Here is a 27028-nt window from a genome sequence, read left to right on the forward strand (position 1 = left end):
GTGGAAATGGAGATTTTACAGTATTCTTCCCTTGCCACCCCCACCAAGCCACTCCGACCAAGCTATGCCGTGCCTCCAAACCACAGAACCAGTAGTAAAAATATTGAATCCCATCACTGACCCACAAGTGCCCTGATGGCTTCTCCTCATCAGGAGACCACAGGACAATGGTTTTCTGTAGGTTTGAGGACCAGGCGATAACAAGATTAGCCATCTTGCTTGCAATTGTGGCACAGGCTTTTAAAGGACACAGTTTAGAAATCTTACTTTTACACTCTTTTTCAGAAATTGCTCATTAACTGCTAAGTTATTAAAGACTTTGGAATGTCAAGTTTGAAAATGCTGGATTACCCTTTAGTCTTGAACTTAAGAATTTAAAGAATCTAAAACAAACAGCAAAGTCTAAATAAGATTTTGATCATAGAATGTTATAGGGTCTAGATAAAATTGGAATATTGAAAGAATTGATTTCTCGTTTGCCATCAAATTCTGCCCACTTTCATGGTATCATTTTGTGCTGCCTTTGTGGCTTATTCCAAAAGGGGGGATGTGGAGAGAATGGGGCAGGGGGATTGTAGACAGCACCTTAACTGTGGAATTCATCAAGAGCTTAGTGGTGCAGTAGAAAAACAGGTTAATTAAGAGGCAGCTCCATCCAACCAAAGGGATTTCAGGAGGCACAACTATTTTTATATTGTTATTGGATAACATCTATACTAGATGCTTTAAAAGTACAAGCAGCATCATTGTCCATGTGGCCAAAAATAAAATAAGCTACAGCTTATTTTAAAAGAAAATAAATATTTCAAAAGAAATGAGTGAAAACTGGGCTGAGAGATGAAACTTCTGGTGAATGCAAATTTGGAAAGGAGGAAAAATACAGCATATGTAAATCTTCAAAACTTTAATTTAATAACTGTGTTGGAGATAGTGCACCTTCAGAATGCTCTGTGGGCTGCGTAACTTGCACTGTACCAAACCCAGTTTCCATCACATTGAAAATGTCAATGCCAGAAATCCCAGTCTTCTTTCTGGTTGGCTAATTTTCCAAATGCAGGGAATGGCCACACCTGCAATCAAAAGTGATGCAGTCTAGAGGTGAGTTGATCCACCTTCATGTAAAGGGAGTATCATATCATGAAGAGAATAAAAGAATTGAAATGTAAATGGGCTGGTCACATAGCAAGAAGAACTGTTGGCAGGTACACCAAGGCAGTCATAGAATGGATCCCACTTCATAAAAAGTGTCCATGAAAGAGACCTAAAACTAGATGGATTGATGACCTCAGCAAGTATTGCAGGCCCCATTGGCAAAAGAAATCTCAGGAACATATTGGTTGGAAACATATGAAAGAGTTGTTTATGCTGCAGTGTTTAGACAATGGCTAAAATGATGATGATGATGATGATGATGATGATGATGATGATGATGATGATGACGATGATATCGTTAAATAAGCCCAAAAGCAAATTATAAGGAAAAAGCCCTCTGGTTTCTCACAGCAGTTGGAATTCATTATCATTATCCTCCATGCTCACTCACTCATCTTTCCATGCCACTCACTGGCATGGAAAAAAAAAAGAAAACTAATGGAAGAGAGACAGAGCATTACAAAACGAATGGCTATTATCTCAAATAAGAACACTGTATTGTACTAAAATGTTCTCCATAGTGAGGGGGGAGGAGTATCCAGAATGGGTGTTGACTTTGTCCTCTCATGATTGGATGAGTCAGATAAGCTCTTTAGGTAACGCCCCCTGGCCAGCAGGACTACCCATTCTTCTGACTCATCTCCTCAAGGAAAAGTTGCACTACTCAGTAACTCCAGTAATTTACAAAGGAGTAAGGAAAATAAACTTGGATCCGGCGAATCCTGCCTCCCTTCATCGCACACAGCCTCCTCCTGCAAGGACTGGACTGCCACAAGCCCCCTGGGGCGGCACGCTGCCCTGGCCACTGAGTGAGATGGAGTCACTCAGGGAGGACAATTGCCGGGCAGGCAGGAGGAGAGGGCAATATGCTTCCTAGAAGCAGCCCTTGATGCAGAGGCTAATCAGGAGCAGAAGCGCTCCTCTGCTCCCCTCGGGTTGAGCCACGAAGCTGGCTAAAATACCCTGGAACACCTGTGCTGGCAGCCGACAAGGTGAGAGCCGGAAAGGCTTAGAAAGAGCTGCGGAAGACAGGGGAGAGAGCTGCAGCCATGGCAAGCCTGCAAAGGCAAAAGCCATTTCCATGTGCTCCAGCAAGGAGGAGCCGTTTGAATTTGGAGCCGGGGCCATCTTGAAACCACATGGTCCAAGATGGCTGCCCCCAGCAGCTCAGAGGAGGCAGGCAGAGCCTCAACTCTCAGCCCTCCAGCCACAACCGAAGGCTTGTGGAGCCCTTGAAAGGTGAGAAACCATCGCAGAGGCATTAGCCAAGGGCGGGGGATGCAGCAAAGGGCCAACAGGAGGCTTGTTAAGGGAGTTAGAGGCAGGCGGTGGATCTCCCCCCCCCCTACTTCCTAGATGAATCAAGACTGCACGAAACCCCCCCCCCAACCTGAGAACTCCTCACCTCCCAGAGGAGGATTCCCTTCGGCTTGGTGCTTCAGAAATCCTGCCTAAAAGCCCGTTCTCTCCCTTTCTAACTGCATAGTAACAGGAAAAGCCCCCTCCCCTTAAGGACACTCTCCTTTAAGGAGGAGAAAGAGACTTGGCGAGAATGCCATCAGAAAAAGGCTTCCAGCAAGAGCTGCGTTTTTTGGGGGGGGGCTAAGTCTCCTTCACCCTTAAGAAAATTCTCCTTGAGTAGGAGAAGGAGGGGGGAGGGGCGGGAAGTCCCTGAGTAGGAGGCAAAACAAAAGCTGTTTTTTGTGGCTAAGTTCTGAGGGCGGGGCGATGGCAATTGCCTTGCAAAACCATTTGGAAAGAAGGGGGGAGGGGCCCCACGTGGCCAAGCCAAGGAAGAGTATTCAGCCCCCAGGGAGAGACAGAAGAACCTCCAATCAGGTTAGAGATTACCCCCCTCCCCCAAGGCTTTCCAAGGGTGGGGGTGAATAGGCAAAGAGCAAATGCTATACAATACAATACTATGCAATACAATAGCAGAGGGGGCAGGAACCTTGTAGGTCTTCTAGCCCAACCCCTTGCCTAAGCAGAAATTCCTACACCATTTCAGACAAATGGCTATCATTACTAGTCAGCCCTGTAGCTCAATGGTTAACAGCTGACTCTGTAAACCACTTAGAGAGGGCTGAAAGCCCTATGAAGCAGTATATAATTCTAACTGCTATTGCTATTACCATCCAACAGCTGCTTAAAAATCTTCCACTGTTGGGGCATTCACAACGTCCCCCCACTATGAGAAGAGGCGTATCAGGTAAGTACCAACGCCCTTTTTGCTGCACATTCTATTTGTGGCTTAATACAGCTGCATCACTTCTAAGTTAAGAATGCATTTCTCAACTGGCAAAACCCCTCTCGTTGTAGCAAATAGACCATTAAGTCTTATTTACCCAAGTTTCATCTGAGTTCACAGTCTCATCACTCTGCCACCTAAAGTCATATATGACTAGCAAGAATAGGATTTATTGTAACTAAAGAAACTATTCATCTCAGTGGAGGGAGGGAGGCACTGGACTCCCAGGATTACAAACTCAATCCCTCATGCTGTCACCATAATTGCAAGCATTTGCAGTGCAGAGAGATATAATGGACATACTGTAATTATCAGTGTGAGAATGCCTTCTTGTAGCAAGCAAAAAGACGAGAGGGGTTATGGCCTCGTGATGGAGCATCCCCTTGCGAATACATAGATTCAGTGCCTGGCTTACCTATCTAAAGAGACCAACAAAAGCAAAACTGTTGAGAAAAGAAACTCCATTATGCCCTAACCAAGGTTAGCTGTCATGTCTGGGAATGGTGGTAGTTGATAAACATATCTCCAAAATGTTTATATAATGTCTGTGAGGTTCCTACTAGAACTTCTATTGTAGATCTATCAGTGTATGGGCTGCAAAACTCCAGGGCAGCATTAGGTGACAGCAAAAATATTCAATATCCTGTATCTTTTTCCTACCATTTAGAGATCATAAGAATGTTTGCAGTGCAAACATGGTCACCTAACCTTTATGGGCATTAGTAGGGGTCAGTATAAATCTAAAGGCTATATACAAGTGAGAAGAGAGACAAAAGATCTAACTTGAAATCATATTAATACTTGAGGGTAAATCCTATACTTGAGAGTACTTGAGAGACCGCCTGCTGCCAATTACCTCCACCAGACCGATTAGATCCCACAGACTAGGCCTCCTCCGAATTCCATCCGCTGGCCAGTGTCGACTGGCGACTACCCGGAAGAGAGCCTTCTCTGTGGCTGCTCCGACCCTCTGGAACGAACTCCCCGTGGAGATTCGCACCCTCACCACCCTCCAGGCCTTCCGCAAAGCCCTTAAAACCTGGCTGTTCCGACAGGCCTGGGGCTAAAGAACCGTGCCCCTATCTCGAATGGTATGATTGTTGCGCTTTTAAATTATGTATTGTTGTATTGTTTGTCAAATTGTTTGTATCCCCCCCTTCCCTTGTTTTGAGTTGTGAGCCGCCCTGAGTCCCCCTCGGGGGAAAAGGGCGGCATACAAATGAAATAAACAGTTAAACAGTTAAACAGTTAAACAGTTAATTAAATGTACAATCTTATTCAATCTTAATTTACCCAGGAGTAACCTCACTGAATTAAATGTATTTAGCTAAACAGCTATCTCTGTTCCTGGTTGTTTGGTAAATGTGTGTTACAGTCCCTGGCATTTCAGAATGGGTTAAAAAACATGGGATTCAGTACCGGTTAAAACAGAGGAAGGAGCTAAACCAGAAGCTTAAAGAGTTTAGGGGAATGGGGCTTTATGCTGTTTGCCAGAATCCCTTTCGAAGTCCACAAAGCACTCTCCCATGATGTAGAGCCAAAGGTAAATTCCACCTTTCCCGTGGACTGGCTGTTCAGTTTGTGGGTATGGTTCTTAACACATCATTCAAAGACTGGTATGGTCTGAAGACCAGCAAGGGATTCTGCAACCTTAGCTCAGTGGAGAGTGGTTTCTTATAGTTCCATCATGCATAAATAGGGCCTCAGTTTAGCTTCAGGGTCCCTCTCATCTGTCTTCTTGGCCATATTTGCATTCCCATTTAAGAGATTTGATTGTCATATCTGCAAGAGGAGCAGATGTTTAAGTAGAGCCTTTCTTAATGTTTCTTATCCAATTTTTCTGTTTTGGTTGTATCTTCTTCTGCAGCCATAGGTAAGCAGGAGAGTATAGTTATTGTAGTTATCTTAGTAGAGCATTTGTTATTGGCCACATCGCAGAAAAATATGAATACAGTTCAGTCTTGCATCACAGGCCTACAACTCTTTGGTTTCAAATCTAACACAGATGTAATGTTGCTTGATTTTCTTAAGTGGATTTCTCAGCTTCCCCTTTGCAAGTAGGGATTTATACTAAGATAATACTACTACTGCAATCAACTTATCTTACTAGTTTGTTTACAAGGATTCTTGGCCTCAGCTGTTTGAACACTCTTTAAGAATGTGAATGGGTATTCTTAAAATTCCATGGAAGATACAGCTTGAAAAGGGATGTGTCAGGGCTCCAAATAGCATCCAAAATAAATCAGAGTCTAAGGCAAAGTATTGCTCAAAGTTCCAATTTATTAAGAGAGCCATGTTGGCACATCTGGGAAACCCCGAATCTGAAAGCTTCCAGGTTTTCCCCACCTAATTGAAAGTTCAAGATCTTGCTCCACACCCACAAAACCAATGGTCCAATCTCCCACTGCCATGCTTGCAGTTCCACCCATCAGTTCCGGTCAGGTGCAGAGGTGCAGAGACAAAGGATGGCCTTGGCTTTCTAGAAGGAATTTTGTTTTGGCTACATAGCATCTAATTCCAACAATCCCCCCTCCCATTTTCCTACAATAGAGAAAGGCATAGTAGAATAATAGAAAGTGCTGCAGGCCAAAGATCCAAAGGAAAACTGCAGACCTGACAGGATTCACATTTTTGGAAATGAATAGGGAAGCTCATCTCTCAGTGTGCAGCCTTGGTGGGATTGGAAGAGCTTGATGTTTGTGTTTATATATAAGCTGAAATGACCAAGAACCATTACTTCCACAACTGACGACAAGACTAGTTCCCAAAATGCCATTCTTCGCCTATGTTTGCATACAATTTCCATCATTCTGAAATGGCTATTTTGATAGAAATAACTTTTCCATCACCATGCACTAAATTTTTTTTCACTTTGTATTGAATGGGGGGAAGGGGGAGAAGTAAGAGGAACACCTTTCCCTGTTCATTTTTTTCTACAACCTTGAGCAAAGGAGACTCTACCACTTTTGTCAGCAAAAGAAGAGAAGAAATGTTGCCAGGAGAAGGTACTTAGTTCCAGTGGCAGCTTCCTTGTTGAATTAATTAAGAAATTGCCACCTACTTTTCCAAGTTAAGCCACCAGAGGAGTCCATGCAAATGCAAACAAGTCATTGAGCCAGAAAATGAAGAAAGGGGTGGGAAAACCACAGTAGCATCAATAACAGCAGCAGGGCCTGTTTCTGAGCAGTTGGTGGGGCAGGGATCTCTGGGGCTCAATTTCCATTGCTTGCAGATTCCTGTGTTCCTCCAGCCTATTTTTGGTTCTGAATGTGAAACAGCAAGCAAGAGGTGTGCATTTGGGGAGCGAGTGATGCTGACATGTTCTGAAGAGAGATTAAAATGGAGAAGGTGTTGAGTCTGAAGGGCTATTTCTCAGTGTAAACATTTCACCCTTTACTCCTCTCTCCCTCCCTCTCTCCCAAATACCAAGAGACTTTGTCAGTAGCAGTAATAGCCGCTGCAGCAGTTCCTTTGGATGGACTGCAGTAGTTCCACATAATTTCTGTGGGCCAAGGACATCTTTAGAAAAAGGCTGTCAGAACTTGGCATCCTTAAATACTTGAGTAATTATTAGGATGCCTGGTTAGGCTGTTCCAGAGAACAGAGAACGGTGCCAAAAGCCTTTCAAGGGGGAGGATGAAACAGCATAGAACAGCCTGAGGCAGGCAGGCAAAAAACAAGTAAATACAGAGAGCAGTAAATAATGATGCTGTCAACTGGGAAAAATTGGGCAGGAGGTGGTGTCAAATGAACTGCAGGGATTTTATTCTTACAACTGTGAATGTGTATGTGTAGGAGACAGCACTATCTTCTTCTGGTCGATTTGGAGCCAACAAGACCTAAGACCTCTCTGGAGAAGACAACTTTGAATCAGGGCTGTACAGCATCAAATAGCAGAGTATAAACCAAGGAACTGAAGGTTCTGCAGGACCTCGGAGAGCTCCCATGGAAAGTAGATGTTGCAACACCTGCCCAACTAAATACTGTAAGATACTGTCTAATCTACAGTGAACCTACCTGTTCTGTGAGGACCTCAAGGAGAGGGCTTGTCAAGAAACCATCATGATGTGATCTTACGGGTGTATGGAATAGAAAATAAGTCATATCTGTTTCGCCCCCCACTTTGTAGAATATTCTGCCCTCAGACTTAACACCTGGGTTATTCTTTTCTGGGATCATTATGTTATTTAAAAGGGCTCTTTATGTCTAAGTTAGATTGGTGAACCTTCATGTATTGTTATTGCATCTGGTTTAAATGTCTTTTGAAATTGTTTTCGTCCTTGTATTCTTTTCAGAATCTTAGGATAGAGATATACAAGAATACACACATACATTGTTCATAATAAATAAATGGCCAAAGAGCTATTTCTTCCTGGATTCACCCAACATGCTAAATGTCAGATTTTTTTTCATTATGTGTTTGCATAAGATCTTACACAAATCATATTATGGGTTAAGGGGAGGGCCTTGTTATACAAGATGCTAAAATAATGCCAAAATAATGGTTAAGCTCCCACAAAGTTATCCACTTAAACCAAACCTTGCTTGAACTGCTCAGTAATATACATTCCATTCTCTTCTGTTCTTGAGCTCATCTTAACCCTTCAGACAGATGGGGATCCCAGGAATGCTACTTTATTGTCTCAGGATATAATAACACAAGTTTTGAAAGCATATCCATGTTTGCCCTTACAGTAAATAAAATCAAGGTAGAGTTCATTTGAGTTTCTTTCTCATGCTTCTTTTTAACTGTGGACGGTCCAGTCTATTAATCATTGCTGGTTCCTCCCCTCTCCCCATTAACAGCTCCCTCACATATTCCCCAAGGTCACTTTTACACATATTAAGAATCTGACTCATGTAGAAGCTAAACATTTGATCTGATTTTTGTCACTAGGCAGATGCAATGTGATCTGAGTGGATGAAACATTAAAATATATCCCTTATCATAGTCAGATCACCATCTGATTGCTTTAGGAGCAAACGAACCCACCAACTTGCATAGGGAGAATACATCTATGCAATCAATCTGTCCTAAGCATCTAATAGAACTACTGAGTTTCCAGAGACCTTTTGAGGCCCTAGTGGGCAATTCTTCTGCTCCTGAGTAATCTCTCCATGCTGGCTAATTCAAGGAAAGCTGTTTGATCCTGAAGAGCTCCAGGAAGTGAAGTGGCAGATGAGAACGGTAGAACGCTGCTGGTAGAAAACAAGTAGTGAACCTGCTGATTGCACATATTAGAATATATTTTTGAACTTCATGTTCCTGGAAAATACCCAGCGCTTGGTTCACTTGCTAACAAAAATGCAATAGCAAAGTACCTACTCTGCATGCAGAATAAACTAAGAAAGCATGACTAGCAAATCACCTTTTGTAAAGTGACCTTGACTAGTTGCTGTTAGCTGGAGGTGATGCTTCTAGAAGAGATGGTTTATCCTTGAGTAGAGCAATCTTTGTGTGTCATTTTTCTTTTTGTTCCTGTAATCATGAAGGCTAGAACTTGAACCTTGACTGTAAAATAAAATAAAGAGAAATGTTTCCTACACATTACCGTGTGGATTTAATTAATTGATTATTATGATTTATATAGCTACCCATCTCTCATAAGCAACCTTAGGTAATTATAAGTATTAAATACACACACATGACATAATTATTTGGTATGAACACTTGCAGATATCAACTTCAGCTGACCAAGTGGTATCTGCTTTGAATGGCAGATATAGTGTAAATAGGAGTATTTTCCAGTCTTCTAACCAGAGAAGTTTAATGTCAAAATTCCAGGATTCCTGAAGAAGCAAAATGCATGGTGAGGCAGAGAATTATGGTCCTTTCAGAACTAGCTTGGCCAGCATAATCCTCGAGCCTACACCTGTGGCCATTATTGGTAATACAATGTGCCAATTTGAATTAATGAAATGTTACAGGGGAAATCATATTCCTGAAATGGAATCGTTTCCTCTGCCTACAGACAGTTCTCATCCCCATAGCAATAGCACTAAGACTTATATACCACTTCACAGTTCTTTACAGCTCTCTCTAAGCAGTTTACAGAGTCAGGCTATTGCCTCCAATAATCTGGGTCCTCATTTGACTGACATCGGAAGGATAAAAAGCTGACTCAACCTTGAGCCCGTGAAAATCGAACTGCCAAACTGCAGGCAGCAGAATTAACCTGCAATACTGCATTTTAACCACTGCGCCTCCACGGCTCACAGAAAAGGAAGTAAACTGTAAAATTGTAAGTACTCTATTTTCTCAATAACCACAGCAATATAAAGTGTGCTCAAACTTTAATTAGATTCATCAGCGGTAATGAAGGCTATCTGTTTTAAGATGGTGCAATTTGGATCTGAAAGCCCTAAATGGATTAGAGAATATTATATTTAAGAAAAAGTAAAGCCTACAGAAATAAAGATGTGCACCGTTAAACAGGAGCCTTTTTGTGTTGTTTTCTGCCAAACAAGAGGATGCTAATTTATGTCATAACAAACCTTTACCCAGCCTGGTATCTTACAGCTGTTCTTGAGAAAAAAATTCTCATGGGGATGATGGTAGTAGGGTAAACAGTCATTTTAGTGATAGCAGATGCAATTTCTTTACTTTTCTATTTTCTTATTTCCTGGGATCTCCACTTAATGCTGAAAGAGACTGATGCTCATCAATGTAATGAAAATAGCACTAAAGAAAAAAATAGATTCTTTTGTTGCTTCAGCTAAAAGAAGCTACAATAGATCTTCCACATGCTTGAGCTTACCAAAAATGTGGCAAGATTACCAAGAATATATGGCATAAAAGAAAATCTAAGTCTGATCACTAATCTGAGAATGATCTCTAGACTACACCAGCACAGTTTTTGATGCCATCAACAACAAACACAACCTATAAACATTTCCTTCCTAACATGCCCTTTGAACCTGGCATGATTTTTATGCAGGAGGATTATTGGTTCTATTCCAGTAACCAAAATATCTTCCTGAGCAAAGCATAGATCCAGAAAAGGTCTGTTTCTTAATGTAAGTGCACATCTTAGGAACACAAATTAAAAAAGGGAAGAAAATGGTAAGTAAGGACCTGTCTACCCTAGATGAGTTCAAATCACCAGGACCGAACGGATTACACCCCAGGGTTCTGAATGAACTGACACAGGAGGTCTCAGAACCACTGAACTATATCTTTCAGAGACCCTGGAGCACCTTGGAACTGCCAGAGGACTGGGAAAGAGTTAATGTGGTTCCCATCTTCAAAAAAGGGAAAAAAATAGATACAGGAAACTACAGACCTATCAGTCTGACCTCAATACCAGGGAAGATTCTGGAAAAGATAATCAAGCAATGAATCTGTGAACACCTAGAAGTAAACAAAGTAATAACCAAAAACCAACAAGGGTTTGATAAAAAAAAATCATGCCAGACTAATCTTAATGCATTCTTTGACAAAGTGACAAAATGGAGCAGAGGAATGCTGTTGATATAATTTATTTGGACTTCAGTAAGGCATTTGATAAAGTAGACCATAACCTACTACTAGATAAAGTAGAAAAATGTGGGTTAGACAGCATCACCACCAGACGGATTCGTAACTGTCTGACCAACTGCACTGTACGTGTAGTCCTCAATGGAACTGCATCTACATGGAGGGAAGTATGCAGTGGAGTACCCCAAGGCTCTGTTTTATGCCCAGTACTTTTCAACATTTTCATCAATGATCTGGATGAGGGGATAAATGGGGAACTCATTAAGTTTGCAGATGACACCAAGCTGGCAGGAATAGCCAACACTCCAGAAGATAGGCTTAAGATACAGAAGGATCTTGACAAACTTGAACATTGGGCACTATCTAACAAAATGAAATTCAATGGTGAAAAAAGTAAGGTTCTATATTTAGGCAAGAAAAACAAAATGCGCAGGTACAGTATATGTGGTACCTTGCTCAAACTAGTAACTGTGAGAGGGAACTTGGAATCCTAGTGGACAACCATCTAAAAATGAGCCAGCAGTATGCAGCAGCTGCTAAAAAAGTCAACACATTTCTAGGCTGTATAAACAGAGGGATAGAACCAAGATCACACGAAGTGTTAATACCATTTTATAATGCCTTGTTAAGGCTACACTTGGAATACTGCATTCAGTTTTGGTCGCCACGATGTAAAAAAGATGTGGAGACTCTGGAAAGAGTGCAGAGAAGGGTAACAGAGATGATTAGGGGACTGGAGGCTAAAACATGAAAAATTGTTGTAGGAACTGGGCATGTCTAGTTTAATGAAAAGAAGGACTAGAGGAGACATGATACAGTATTCCAATATTTCAAGGGTTGCCACAAAGAAGAGGGAGTCAAACTATTTCCCAAAGCACCTGAGGGTAGAACAAGATGCAATGGGTGGAAACTAATCAAGGAGAAAAGCAACTTAGAACTGAGGAGAAATTTCCTGACAGTCAGAACAATTAATCAGTGGAACAGCTTGCCTCCAGAAGTTGTGAATGCCCCAACACTGGAAGTCTTTAAGAAGATGTTGGATCGCCATTTGTCTGGAACGGTATAGAGTTTCCTGCCTAGGCAGGGGGTTGGACTAGAAGACCTCCAAGGTCCCTTCCAACTCTGTTATTGTATTCTGTCTACTGCACTGAGATCCTATCTTGCAGATGGCTCCAGTTGGTAGATCAAGAGGTGCTAATAATAAACAAAACAGATGCTACAAAGCTGCACTTCCCCCGTAGAGCCAAGAAGGGCTCATCACTCCAATTAATTTGGTTGTTACCTTGATTTCCCTATAGCCATTATTTATATCTATCACTCAGAATATATCTGTAGTATAATCCCTTTAGAATTATACAAAGAGTATGTAATTGATATCTTGCCCACCCAGGTTAATGGATGCACACGGCAGGTCAGTCACGTTGAGTGAACTGTGTCAGGGAGGTGTCAAAAGTGGCACTTGTGAACAGATGTCAGTTGCCCTGTCTGATTGACTGCATTGAGCAAGATGCTCATTTGTATTATTAAACAGCAATGAATGGTGACTCAGACATCTGCCTTTCAGGGCTATTGATCAGTCAATTAAAACCAGACTTTTGATAAAATCTTTTATCTGATTTCCCTTGAAATTGAGAGAATACAGAGCTAATGAAATAAATTCAAATATATATCTGCCCCAAGGCCATAGTCTTTGTCTTCCTTCTAGTTCAAGATCGGTTGGGGAAATAATTAAAAATGGGGTACAAATGTCTATGAGATCTTAAGAGCAAAACAACTCCCCATAAATCCTCCCCTAAATAACTCCCTAAAGTTTGATGTAAAATGAAATGAAAGAAGAGTGTGGTTATATGAGAAGGCCAGTGATTGCGATCAAGTGTGCCAGAGATTAGATTGTGAGATAAAAAGTGAATGCTGTATATTTCGGTAGGAATCTGCCATCTTTGCTTGCAATAATAGAGTGGATAGTTGAAATAGATTGACACTGAGGCAGAGGTGGTATTCAGTGAGTTCTGACAGGTTCTGGAGAATTGGTAGTGGAAATTTTAAGAGTGGGGAGGGAATGGGGACTCTACAGTATCCTTCCCCTGCCATGCCCACAAAGCCACAGCCTCAGAACCAGTAGTAAAAAAAATTGGATCCTACCACTGCACTGAGGTGATCTGCATGTAAATCTTTATTCAGCCTTAGGGATTGCTGGTTTGATATTGATTCTCAGATGAATGTAATGATTAATCAGCAAGATTTTATAATACCCTGAACCAGGGACGTGTAGTCAGTGGAGGAAGCGGAGACAGAGCCTCACCACTGTCATCATGAAAAGAAAAAAAATGTAAAAGGAAAAAGGCAAGAGCTGAGGTCAGGCTGAGCTAGTTGCTGCCAGAGTCACCGTGGATGACTCTGCTTAACTGTTTAAAAAAGCGCCCTCTACAGGAGGAGGCAGTAGAATGACATGCCTCATCTAGTCTGACTTTAGGTGTTTTATGATCACTTGAGCAGAGTTAAGCAAGTGTTAAAAGCCTAAAAATTCCTGGCGTAGGTGAGGCATGTCAGAACTGAGCATGCCTGGCTGTGGAATTCTGGGAGTTGAAGTCCACAAGCCTAAAAAAATTTGAAACCCACCACTGTGTCAGAGCCTCACCAGCCATAAACCTCACCACACGTCACTGCCCTGAACAACATTACTTTGGTAGTATAAAATCTCACACTGTTGTTGGGCAGATAAAATAAGCCAATTCTTAATGTATTCAATAAAATAGTTTCTAATATCAGTAGCTACTCATCAGTGAGAGCTTGTGCTTATGCTTAAAGACCAATGTCTATGGAGATTCTCAGTCATCCAGATCATGGTTGTTACAGAGGTGCTTTTTCAAGAGGCCACTGGACTTAGTTTTTCTTTGAAGATGTTTCACTTCTCATCCAGGCTAAAGAAGCTTCTTGGACGAGAAGCGAAACATCTTAAAAAAAAAAAAATCCAGAAAGTCCAATTGCCTCTTGAAAAAGCTCCTTTGGGATTTATAGACCAATATTTCTCAATCTTGACAATTTTTAGGTGTATGGATTTCAACTTCTAGAATGCCCTGGCCAGCTTCTCTCTGATTTTTTACAATAATATTTTTATGCTTAAAAATGCTTCTTCTTTCTGGATAATTTTGTCTCACTATAATAATGGGTAGCGTTAAGCTATCCATGACAGGGAATAATTTTCTAGTGAGATTATTAATAGTAATATTTACATACATTATACTATATAGACCCCAAAATAAAAATACCCTGAGTTTAAGACAATCTCCCCCAGAGGAGGATTTATCAGAAAAACCATACTTGCTTCCATTACGATTCTCTCGACAACTCTAAAAAGATCTTACTATTTTTAAATTAATTTAACTTTTTAAAACCCTGATCTTCCCTTCCAAAGGATAGATTCTCTCCACACGGGAATACTGTAATTATTTCTCTAAGAGGATGTAATTCAAGAATATTATTATCATGCATCTTAAGAAAAGCATGTGTACAGTTTTATTACACTTGCTAGGAATGCTAAGGAGGTTTTAAGTTCTATTATTGCTGTTTTGGCAATATAAGCAAAGGTGTCCCAGAAATCGAGAAACTGATGAAAAAAGAAATTCTAAACATTTGAGACATTTCTATTTCTTATTAAAGAAGTAGATTGTCAGAGAATCTGATCCCTAGCTTGATTAATACATTTGTACCTCCAGGCCTCAGCCTGTCCAGGCTGAGGCTTGGACAAATGACAGACATCTCTTAGACCAGAATAAGTTCTGGAGGCTTACAAAGGTGAATAGTGTCAGCTAAAAATATTTGCTGTTGGAAGCCAAGTCTAAAAATGCCTCTCTCACTCTTACAGAAAACAGTTCAAAACTGATGAGTACAATCTGAATATCCTGAGTCATTTCCATGTTCCCAGCCCATCCTGAATCTTGGATATCGTCCATACTGAAGCTCCAGAAGATGGAGGACAACATGCATTTTATTTATTTATACATCAAATTTAAAAACTGCTCATCTCACTCCCAGAGGAAATCTGGATGGTGTATAACCAAAACATAATAACTAAATAAATATAATATATATATTATATTAAAAATTATCTGTCACAGGGAGGCAGTTAAAAGAAGAATAGAATAAAGTTTAAAAAATGGGAGGAGGCCCTTCTGGAGCAATTCCATAAGGGAGTTACTTCTGAAAGAGCAGGAGAGTGGGGTCCTACCCAGAGGTGTATTCAGCAGGTTCTGACCAATTCTGGAGAATCAGTAATGGAAATTTTGAGTAGTTTGGAGAACCGGTAAATACAACCTCTGACTGACCCCGCCCCCATCTATTCTCTGCCTCCCGAGTCCCAGCTGATTGGGAGGAGATTTTGCAGTAACCTTCCTCTGGAGTGGGGAGGGAATGGAGATTTTACAGTATCCTTCCCCTGCCATACCTATCAAGCCACGCCCACCAAGTGACTTCCAGAGAACAAATAGTAAATTTTTTTGAATCCCAATGAGTAAAAAAATGGTTCTGGATTTGATTATGTGCCATCAAGACAATGTTGGCTTGTAATAACCACAAAGATAGATTTTCTCTAGGACCCTCGTCCCCAGTCTGGTCCTTCAGATCCCAATGATGTACTCATTGCTGCTGTGACCTGATGCTGGTCATCCTTTTTTCCCTCTTTTCTTCTGTCTTTTTATTTTATCTCACTTCTAGATGTTAAATTAAATTATTTTTTTATCCTAGGCTCACGTATGTTTTGGTGCCATTTCTGATCATAGCTGTTTTGTGTGTGTGTGTGTGTGTGTGTGTGTGTGTGTGTGTCTGTGTTTCTCTCTCTGTGCGTGTCTCTGCGGGTATCTGGTGTCTGTCACTTACCAGCATGCCGCACATGAAGGTTAAGTGTCACTCTTGCTTCCCCCCCATCCCTGCCAACACTCACTGCAACTAATTAATGAACAACGAAGGAATCCAAAAACATTTGATGAGTAAACTGTACAGTAGGAAAAGCTACCTGGAAAGAATTCCTGCAATGGCAGCATTTCAAATGCAAGCTCAGATTTAGATGAATCGGTGTCTGCCTTTCTTGTGCCTCTTTCTCCTGTCTGCCCCATGTAAAGGACTAGACTCCGGGCAATGCTGCATTGCAGTCAGGATTGCTTGTTTCTGGCTGGATTGGGGGATTTTCCAGTGCCTGCCTTTCCCTTTAGAGATTGTCCCCTTCTCACTAGTCTCCGTCTCTTTCCTTTGCTTTCCTAGACATCTGCACATATGGATGTCTTCACCAGTTGTTCCTTGCGGAAAAGAAACCCCATGAGATCATTGTTGCTCTGCCGCTATAATCAAAGCAATAGGGAATATGTTGCTGTTCCTAGGCTCCTCTATGGAAACTTTTAGCAAGGAAGAGCTCATAGCTCAGCTTCATAGAAACTGAGTAGCAACAGTCTTAATTTTCAACTTCAAAATGTCTGTAGAGATTCTCAGTCATGCAGGTCAAGGTTGCCCCAAAGGTGCTTTTTCAGGAGGCAACTGGACTTTTTTTTTTTTGAAGATGTTTTCCTTCTCATCCAAGAAGCTTCTTCAGCTCTGAAAGGATGGTGGGGAATGGAAGGATTTATATTCCTTGCAGACAGCTTTTAATCCGCATCCTTTTAGAGCAGTGTTTTTCAACCTTTTTTGTGCAAAGGCACACTTTTTTCATGAAAAATATCACGAGGCACGCCACCATTAGAAAATGTTAATTTTTTTTAACTCTGTGCCTATATTGACTATATATAAAGTAATTCTCTTGAATAGGAATCAAATAAACAAAAAGAAATTATTTTATAATTGTTCATATTTCTGTTTACTTACTCAGTGCGAAACCTGGGCCTGTTTTTCTGAACACAAAGCTGATATTCTGGCAGGAATCGAAGAAAGACACACACGTAGCTCTTCATCAACAGCTCTCAGTCTCTCTCTGTCTTTAGTTTTTATAGCAGTCAGGCTTGAAAAGCTCATCTCACACAGATATGTAGTGGAAAATGGGAGCAATGTCAAAATAGCTTTGTTTGCCAGAACGGGGAACTCCTTGGCAGTATCCAACCAAAAACTGTCCAAAGGTAGATCAGCAAATCTTAGCTTGAAACCACGATTTTGTCTCACTTCAGTTAGTTCCTCCTGCTCCTGTAAAGTCATGTCCTTTCCACCAATTGATGCTGAGCTAAAAGGGTCCCTAACCCAGTCAAGGCATTCAGTGGAGACTGAAGAGAAATAAAATGACAACTTCTCCTCGAGAGTTTTTAAATGTTTAACTATTATCTCACACAGTGCAGCAGTGTGAACACCTTGCCATTGCTTGGTGAGTGTGAACATTTCAAGATTGCCACTTTCCACGTGTTGATGCCAGAGTTGCACCTTTGAACGGAATCCATTTATTTTATCTGTACTTGTAAGCAGGTTTTCATTTCGGCCTTGCATTCGTGTGTTCAGTTCATTCAGATGATGAAAAATATCTGCCAGGTATGCCAGCCTTGCACACCACTCTGTATGCCTGTGTACTGCCCCACTTCGGTGCTCGGAACACCGAAGGAGACGTGCCGCTGGTAACACTTACCAAGTTGACAGCGCACGTTCTCCTCGCTGCTCCGGTCCTCTGCGATTGTTGCTATGGGCGCACGCATGGGACGTCAGTGACGTCCCTGCGTGCGCTACCTCCCGGCGGTCCCTGCATTTTTAAAGTAAACGCGGGGCCGCAGGGACTTAATAGAGGCATCCCTGTGTCCCGAAAGCAACTTTCGGGACACAGAGATGTCCCAAGGCAAAAACACCCGGCGGGTGTTTTTCCCACGGCACACCTTACACTATGTCACGGCACACTAGTGTGCCGCGACACAGTGGTTGAAAAACACTGTTTTAGAGGATCCTTGAAGCACTTGGAGGCTTATCTGAGTCCTGATGGTTACCAGAGTAGTGCTACTGGTTCCTATAGTCTGCAATTCTTCCTCTGGAAATCCATTCCTACTCCCACACCATTCAAAGAGTGCTCATTCCAAATTGTACAGCTCAAAGTCTGTAGAGATTCTCCATCATTCCAGTTCATGGTTGTCCCAAAGGTGCTTTTTCAGGAGGCAACTGTTGTTGTTTTTTTGAAGACCTTTTGCTTCTCATCCAGGAAGCAGATTAACAGCTGTCTGCAAGGAATATAAATCCTTCCATGCCCCACTATCAGAGCGCTGTCAGAGCTGAAGAAGCTTCTTGGATGAGAAGTGAAACGTCTTCAAAAGAAACAACAAGAAAGTCCAGTTGCCTCCTGAAAAAGCTCCTTTGGGACAACTTAAAAATGGTTTTAAAAAACGGAAAGGAAAGGGAGAGGGGAGGAGAGACAGGGGAAGGGACGCTTTGAAGTACTTTGCATAAGAGGACGGAAAAATACTTCACTCAGGGCAGCAATCCAAAGTGTGCCCACTTGGAATTGTAAGGGCTAAAGGAAGCATGAGCTTCAAGGTTTGATGGCATTTCATTGATTAAATGGAGGAACATCTGGTCATCTGCAAGCTTAGAAAAACTCAGCAATAGCTGGTCACCAGAAAATAAGGTAAAGGTTCCCCTCGCACATATGTTCCCGACTCTAGGGGATAGCGCTCATCTCTGTTTCTAAGCCGAAGAGCTGTCTGAAGACGTCTCCATGGTCATGTGGCTGGCATGACTAAATACCAAAAGCATACAGAACGCTGTTACCTTCCCACCAAAGTGATCCCTATTTTTCTACGTGCATTTTTTACATGCTTTCAAACTGCTAGATTGGCAGAAACTGGGACAAGTAACAGGAGCTCACTCCGTTACGTGGCGCTAGGGAGTCAAACCGCACAACTGCCAACCTTTCTGATTGACAAGCCCTGCGTCTTAGCCCCTGAGCCACCGCTTCCCTTTTCACCAGAAAATATAGCAGCCTAAGAGCCAATCATTATTGGAGCTGCTACCTGAACAGATCAAAGCACTGGAGACCATTTGCTCTGAAGGTTTTGGGTCAGAAATCAGCCATTTTGAATCAAAGCTAGTAAACATGGGTGTAAAGCAGTTTGCAAGGGGTTATGAAGGTGTGGAGACTCTAGAAAGAGTGCAGATAAGAACAACAAAGATGATTAGGGGACTGGAGGCTAAAACATATGAGGAACGGTTGCAGGAACTGGGTATGTCTAGTTTAATGAAAAGAAGGACTAGGGGAGACATGATAGCAGTGTTCCAATATCTCAGGAGCTGCCACAAAGAAGAGGGAGTCAGGCTATTCTCCAAAGAACAAGAAGCAATGGGTGGAAACTAATCAAGGAGAGAAGCAACTTAGAACTGAGGAGAAATTTCCTGACAGTTAGAACAATCAATAAGTGGAACAGCTTGCCCCCAGAAGTTGTGACTGCCCCAACACTGGAAATCTTTAAGAAGGTGTTGGATAGTCATCTGTCTGAAATGGTATAGGTTTTCCTGCCTAAGCTGCGTGTTGGACAAGAAGACCTCCAAGGTACCTTCCAACTCTGCTATTGTATTGTATGAGTGAGAGGAGGATATTGGCAGTTCTTGCACTTGGCAGGCTGTGGATGGTATGGGAGGTTGAACTTAGAATAACAGAGTTGGAAGGGATTTTGAAAGTCTTCTAGTCCAACCCGCTACTTGAGCAGAATCCTATACCATTCTGAACAAATGGCTGTCTAATTATTTTTTGAAAACCTCCAGTGATGGAGGCAAGCTGTTCCACTGATCAATTGTTCTATCAGGAAATTTGTCCTTAATTCTAGGTTGGATTTCTCTTTGATAATCTTCTATCTGTTCCTTCTTGTTCTGCCCTCGAGTACTTTAGAAAATAGGTCAATGCCTTCACTGTAATAGTCCCTCAAACATTGGAAGATTGCTATCATGTCACCTGTTGTCCTCCTCTTTTTTAGACTAGTCATACCCAGTTCCCACAACCATTCATTGTATGGAAATCATTGATGGGCTAAGTAGAAAGTCCAAATCAGTCCTCTTTCCCGTTTTTTCCTTGTTTTGATCACAGCCTGATATAACATGAAATAGTTTACTTTGGATCAAAGGGGAACTTTCACAAGCCTAAGGCCTCTCCTTAGATAACTCCTGTGGAGAAGAAGAGATGAATAAAAATGAACAGTTGGAGTCACTGGATTTTTATAAATCTACTTTTGATGAAAAATGGTATTATTGCTAGGAGTACAATGTGACATTTTATGAAGTGTGCTTTTATTTATTCTGAAGGGCAAATGTTGCATAATCTTTCATGAAAGCTGCCTTTAGGGGGAATGTAAACTTTTTTAGCTGGTATAAATGAATAAGACAAACATTTAAAACTCTTGCTTCTGTCCTGAGCTCACCCCATCCTAGCATTCTACAAAAACCTTGGACCACAGATCCCATCATGTCCAGCTACCAAGGCATGCTAGCTGGGAATATGGGAAGTACAGTCCAATACATTTTGAGGACATTAGAATGGGCCAGCACAATCTAGGTGCAGTGAACTGTAGATTTCAAAGCAGTAGTATTCGGAGTGAAAATCTGCAAGACAATTGAAGGCCTGGATCAGTAATGGTGAACCTTTTTGGCACCAAGTGACGAAACCAGAATGTGTGAGCCCATCACCGGAAACCTGAAGACCAGCAGGCCATTGCACAAATGCCTGGTTTTTTTTGTCATTTTCAAGGCTGTTTTTCTGGCCGTTTTCAGTCTGGTTTTGGGCCGTTTTCAGGCTGTTTTGGAGCTGTTTTCAGGCCAATTTTCTTGGCATTTTCAGGCCATTTTTCTGGCTGTTTTCAGGCCATTTTTCTGGCCATTTTCAAGCTGTTTTCAGACTGTTTTCTGGCCATTTTCAGGCCGTTTTTGGCCCCAAAATTGGCCTGCTTTTTGGGCATTTTTCAGGCTGTTTTCTGGTGCTCCAGTGCCCGCAAAGACCAGGTGGCTGGCGCACATGTGTGCACCAGAAATCAGAAGAGCGATGGGTGATGGCACGCTTGCCCACAGGAAGGGCTCTGTGTGCCACCTCTGGCACACCTGCCATAGATTTCACCATCATGGGCCTAGATTTTTGTCTGAGCACTGTAGCTATACCAAAGGCCCTAGGTTGCTTATTTCAACCCCGTCCCTAGAAGATACCAATGAAATCCAAACCACTTTTATTATCTGGATGAAATATATATTAAAAGAAAAACATATTTCTGTGTCATGAGAAAGGACCTCCGTAACTATTCAACTGTGTGTGGGAAGGCAGGCTGCCCACTGCATTCAAATGCTCTTATCAGCCTGGCTGGGTTTTATGGGCTTGCTTGCCGCCTCTGCATTTGGACTGCGCCAGGATTCAAAGGGCTATGAGGGCTGCTGAGTCACAAAGAGGAATGATACTAGAAATCTCCCATCGCCCACAAACTGTGAAAACGATATTTAAAAATAGAGGCAGAGCTAGCAAGTGCAAATGATCAGAAAATAGGGACAGTTGGAGCTTCTGGAAAACTCAGGCTGTCTTCTTCACATGGTTATATAATGAGCAACAACACGTTTGTCATACATTCAGTTTGCACCTTTTAAAGCTTTCAATTCACACCAATGTATTTTATGCCTCTGAAATCATTTCTAGGTAAACTTGCTTGACACCGGATGAAGGTTATCATTGGAAGAGAATATCTGATGCTCAGGATTGAACTGTGGAATCCTTGGTGCTCCCTGAGCTTGATTGTTTTCTTGGAGATGTTTTGTTATCTGGCTAGGTAACATCTTCAGTGCTAGAAGGGAGTGGGGTTTGATCTACTATATATATTAGCTTGCTCTGTCATGTTGATGGAGGTCTTGTTTTCTTCTTGGTAGTTCCTTGGTTAATTATTGTTTGCTACTTGATCGTTTGTCTGAGTTGGTAGTTCTCTGATTAAGGTTTTGTTTACTGCTTGATTGTTTTTCTGGTGTTGTTCCTGATGCTAATCCTAGATTATTTGGGTGTTGATTGCCTCTTTTGAATAGTGCATAAATGTGGTTTATTTCTATGTGCCTCTAGATTTGTTTGAGTGCCAAGTTTCAGGAATTCCCTAGACGTTTTTGGATTTAGCTTGGTGTAAGATGCTCAGTTTCCCAGCTGAAATGATGGTTAAATCTATTTTGAGAAATGAAGTAAAGTTTTCATTGAATGAATATATATATTCATGGCTTAGTGGTTAACAGAACTGCCTAATATATAATACAGCACAGGTTCAAATCCCAGTAAGGGTATGGCTAGCTGATGAGAGCTAAATAGCTTGAAATAGATCTATACTAGTCTCCCTTTATTTATTTATCAGCACAAATACAACACAAATGTAACAAAGGCAACAGTAAAAATATTGGCTTTCTGTTTGGATGGTCTCTTGTGATGAGCCGATAGACAGAGAAAGGAAGCAGTATGCCTCCTCCCATATTTGGGCATACCAGGGGTTGTGACACTAAATACACGGAGGAGAGCCTTTTCTGTTGCAGCTCCGACCCTGTGGAACGATCTCCCCGTCGAGATACGCACCCTCACCACCGTCCAGGCCTTCCGCGCAGCCCTCAAGACCTGGCTCTCCCAACAGGCCTGGGGATAAGTCCTTAATTTGCCCCACCCGAGTGTTGAATGTAGAATGCATGTTGTGTTTTTACTACTTATTTTGTTTTCATATCGTTTATTGTGTATTGTTCCCCCTCCCTAATGGTTATAAGCCGCCCTGAGTCCCCTCAGGGAAAAGGGCGGCCTATAAATTTTAATAAAATACCTAAAAAAAAAAAAACTAAATATATGTATAGCTAGCCAGCATGCTCTTGACTAGTAATTGGGGATTGCTAGCAGAAAAAAAGCAGGCTGGTCTTGGTGACCCATTTTTGGCTAGCAAGCAAGAAACATTGGAGGCATCTGAATGTGTGCAGTGCAGGGGTGGGTTGCAACAGGCACTACTGCTGGTTTGCTTGTGTTTGTGCTTTGCGTGCATGTGCAATGCAATTAAATTGTTCTGCACATGCGCAGAACTGAAAAACAAGATGGCGGCGCCTATGGTGCTGCACAGAGAACCAGTTCAGGGGTGTGGCAGGCATGGGTCACTGCTAGTTCCAGCAACCCAGGCCACCAAACCACTATTGGTTCAGCCGAACCAGTCCGAACCGGTAGGAACCCACCATTGGTGCAGTGGCACCATTATATATGTCCTTCCTACAGCAGTATTACAGTTTAGGCATATGAGGAAGATGCTTGCACACTATCATTGCTGTGAGGTAGGGCTTGCTATAATTTGTCCATTTTGCAACAGACACTTCCACTTTAATATGCATGGAACAGGGGTTACTTCCATCAAGTGTGCAACTAAGGAGGAGTGCTTGATGCCAGCTTTGAGATTTACAAATGCCACTTGAAACAAAGCAAAGGCAACATTAAAAAAAAATAACACCCTCTAATCAGTTTTAGTCACAAATAATGATGGAAGTTGAATGGCAAGTGGTAAAAATGCCATTAGCATGCCATAATCAAGGGTTCTCCTGTTTAGCTCGCCCAGCTATGAAGGAGTCATTTGCTGAGATACATAAAAGCTTGTAGCAAAGAACCAACCGCAACCAACCTCAAGTCTCACTAGCTACAGATTCAAATGGGTTCTAAAATTATTTGGCTTTTATTGTCTGTCCACAAAAGGAGAAAATGTCATCTTATATATCTGAATACTGCTGCTGCAGGTCCTAAATAGAAAAATATCATTAAAAATGCAGCCTACTATAGCATCTAAAGAACTAGCATATTTCCAGTTCGGCTATAGGTCTGGGAAATCTAGGAAAAATAGATTGATTGAATCTAGAAAGTGCTTTGTTGCAAAAGATTGATGGAAGCCTTTATGTGGGTTAGTGCTATTAAAGAGCTATTATACTTATAGGTAAGTATAATCCTCCCCATTAGAAGAGAGAGATTATCCAAAACAGTAAAACAAGATGCAGCACTCAAAACTCTTGTATGACATCCCAAAGTCTTTTCCTAGCCCAATTGCCTATTGGTGATATGGTATACTACACTGTGAGATAGCAAACACCCATTAACTCTAATATAATAACTAAAAATAGGGAGAGTTTTCAAAAAGGAGGGTAAATCGAAATGCTGCTCATGAGGATGAGGCTTAGGGAATCGTCAGATAAGAGGCAGCCTAACCTCCGGCTGGATATTTGTTGGGCAAGAAGCTTGGAATGAACCTTCCCTAGTTTCCCTGGTTTATAAAGAAGATGGTAGGAGAATTGTGCTTTTACACTTGCAAGATTCTATTAATGTAGCTTTCCAATAAAGTAGAAATAGTTTATTTGGTTGTGTTTTCTATCTTTCGTTCTTACTAAGGCTGATATAATTAGAAGATGCATGCTTTTGTTATGAACCCATAAACTCAAAACAGTATTAAGAAATTTATTTTGTTACCTTTTTATTATATATTTTTTCCCCACAAAAATGCCTTTCAATCAAATGCTTTTTAAAAAAATCAAACAAGAACCGCATTCTTGAAAATCATCAAAGTACAACACTATTTGTCGTCGGGTGAGATTTGCATATTCAGGAAAGTGAATCTTCAAATAAGACACGTGGATTAACAAAATTGAAGGATTTTATGAAATAACATAAAACAGCTTAACTTCCCCGTCACTTTCTAGTTATATTGAACTGCAACCCATATCACCCAGCCCAGGTCCATGTTGAGTGTGTGAGGTGGGGATAGTAATCAAACATATCTGAAGGATGCCAATTTGAAAAGTATTGTCCAAACTTTTCATCTCTTCTATTTTATTTTCTTCCTTTCGTCTGTTGTTACTTTTCCTAGGCTGATAAAACCATGGAATTGTGGATCATTTAGCTTGTTGAAACCAAACCCCTGTTCAGTGCAGGAATGCAAATCAAAGCATTTCTGACAGATTTCTCTCTAGGCTTCTGCATAACCACATTCAGTCACTGATTCCATTATCTTAATTGATACTTAGGAAGAGTTTTTCTCCCTCTAATATTGAATTGGAAACTGTTGTCCTGCAAATTATTCTCTCTTACACTGAGAAATAGGAAAGATCTTCAGAGACATTTGTAGAAGCTCCCTCTCTATTTTGGCAAAGCTGTTATGTGCTTCCTAACATTACACTAGCTTCCCTCTCAACTTATGGGCCTAGCGTCACCTTCCTGATTCAACTAATGGTTCAAGTCTTTCCCTAGAAATAGTGAACAAAAATGCACATTGTAGCACAATCTGGTGAATGAAGATCTCATCTAAGTCCACAGTTACTATCCTAATATTGCCTACACCCCTTCTCATGCATGAGGAACTTAATATAATCTTTACCGATCCTGAAAATATAGCTTGCTATGACGATGAGGAAGATGAGGAAGAAGAGAGGATGACAGGACTTTGACTACAGTTTTATAACTGCAGTATCTTTACTGAATAGATGAACAACAAAGGAATGCATTGAACTCCTTTGGATTTAGTTCTGAGTCAGACATGCATAGAACTGTGTTGTCATGCTCTTATTTTTGCTGTAGCATTTTCATTATTACTTTTAAGGATTGCAATTTTTGTGAAAACTCAAAAGTACTGGACAAATAATAAACAATAGGTATCATGTTACATTCATAATATCTACCCTAATAGAATTACTAATTCTCCTATTAAAAAAGATATTTTCCATTGCCTTTAGAACTTTGTAGAGAAACATAAGCTGCTTCACCCCCATTGTCCTCTAAAGAACATACAGTCTAAACTAGACACACATTTCATAAGGCTCTCTAAAGTGAATGCAATTTAATACATTACTAAAAAAATCTCAAATAGCAGTTCATAAGGATATAAACAGAAACAATGCAGGCACATACTTTAGCTCTGTTTTAGATGCATTGACCCATAGCAATCCATCCTCCCTCCCCTTCTCTTTTGCTTACCTGTCATTCTGGAATCTAAGTATCTCTGTTTTCCTGTTGAACTTCAGTCTGACTAGCAGATGTCTGGAGATCTTGTTGGTGCTGAGAGGGATTTCTGAGAACAAAACCAGGTAAGTGGATATTGTGGCACTCGGGAAGATCACAGACACGCAAGGACCTGGAGTTGTCACTTAAAAGATGGCAGAGTTGATGAATATTCCTTTTTTCAGGAACACGTTTCAAGATTCACAGCCAGCCTCTCGTAAGCAGTTCACACCCATCTGCCGCTGTTATGTACTCACATCTTCCAGATCATGTTGCCTGCTTCTGTATACCTCCTGCTCTGCTTTCAATAAAGGCTAGAGAATGAGGACTGGGTTGGTGTTCTCCCAAATTCATCTATCTATTTGGTAGGTAGATCAGAGGGGTGACTCTTGTTTAATTTCCTACCTGTTCTCTGCTCAAAGTGCTAAAGTCCCTATGACTTGCTCACACTCTGACCCTGAATGACTGCTAGCTAGCTACCCTGCCACAGGCTCCAGGGTCTGAAGGAGTGTGTGATCCTTTGTAAGTCAGATTCCTCCCTCGACTGCCTGTTTTTACCTTCCTCCTGGGCTGCCCAAAATTGTTTCCATGGACACGGGCAGCAGCTGTCAGTGGCAACAGGGGTCTTGAAAACTCTAGGAATCCATCCATCCATCCAAACACCAAATCGTCCTTCCAGGGCAGTGACTGGACAATGCTGAGCTTGCTCCAGAAGGCAAACTTTCAGTGAAATCCTGCTTTGTTTAAAGGCGATGAAGAAAGGGAAGAAATTGGCACCTAGACACAAATCAAGTCACTAGAAATTGGAGCAGAGTCTTAACATCCCTTGGGAGGTAAGCACCCTCAGAAAGTCAAAATTACTTGAACTATGATAGTCTCCTCCTTTGGAAGGTAGGCCCTAACAGAAATGGATGAGGCAGACAGATCTTCCAAGGAGATTGAATGCAGATTTATTATTAGCACAAGGGATATCTAAGAAATGCTGTCAGCTAATGCTGACCAGTTGTCCCTTCATATGCAAGCATTTGAAAGCTGGCAGCAAAGGCAGGAAGTAAATGACAGAGAGGGACGTGTTTTGCTTTCCTCTTTTTTAAAAAAGGCAGTCAACTAATCAAGAGGCAAATCAACTCAGAGTATGAATTTCAGATAGTTACTTTTATATTGGATTGGTGGGACAAATGAAGATGGGGAAGATATCACCTGCTTAATT

At 41.4% G+C, this 27028-nt stretch overlaps 1 protein-coding gene across 2 annotated transcripts in view; it reads right to left on the minus strand.

Annotated features, from left to right (window-relative positions):
- The window catches only part of EFR3B (EFR3 homolog B), a 146776-nt gene extending 120113 nt beyond the window's left edge, over positions 1-26663 (minus strand). For both annotated transcript variants that reach the window (XM_087717414.1, XM_087717412.1), the window contains exon 1: positions 25795-26663. In XM_087717414.1, the coding sequence (XP_087573540.1) occupies positions 25795-25801 (7 nt within the window). In that variant the 5' untranslated portion in view covers positions 25802-26663. The remainder of the gene's footprint in view (positions 1-25794) is intronic.
- Positions 26664-27028: the final 365 nt, after the last annotated feature.

This window comes from Thamnophis sirtalis, unplaced genomic scaffold, assembly GCF_051295495.1.
Source record: "Thamnophis sirtalis isolate CommonGarterSnake01/CBP01778 unplaced genomic scaffold, rThaSir2_p1.2 scaffold_6, whole genome shotgun sequence".
Lineage (NCBI taxonomy): Eukaryota > Metazoa > Chordata > Lepidosauria > Squamata > Natricidae > Thamnophis > Thamnophis sirtalis.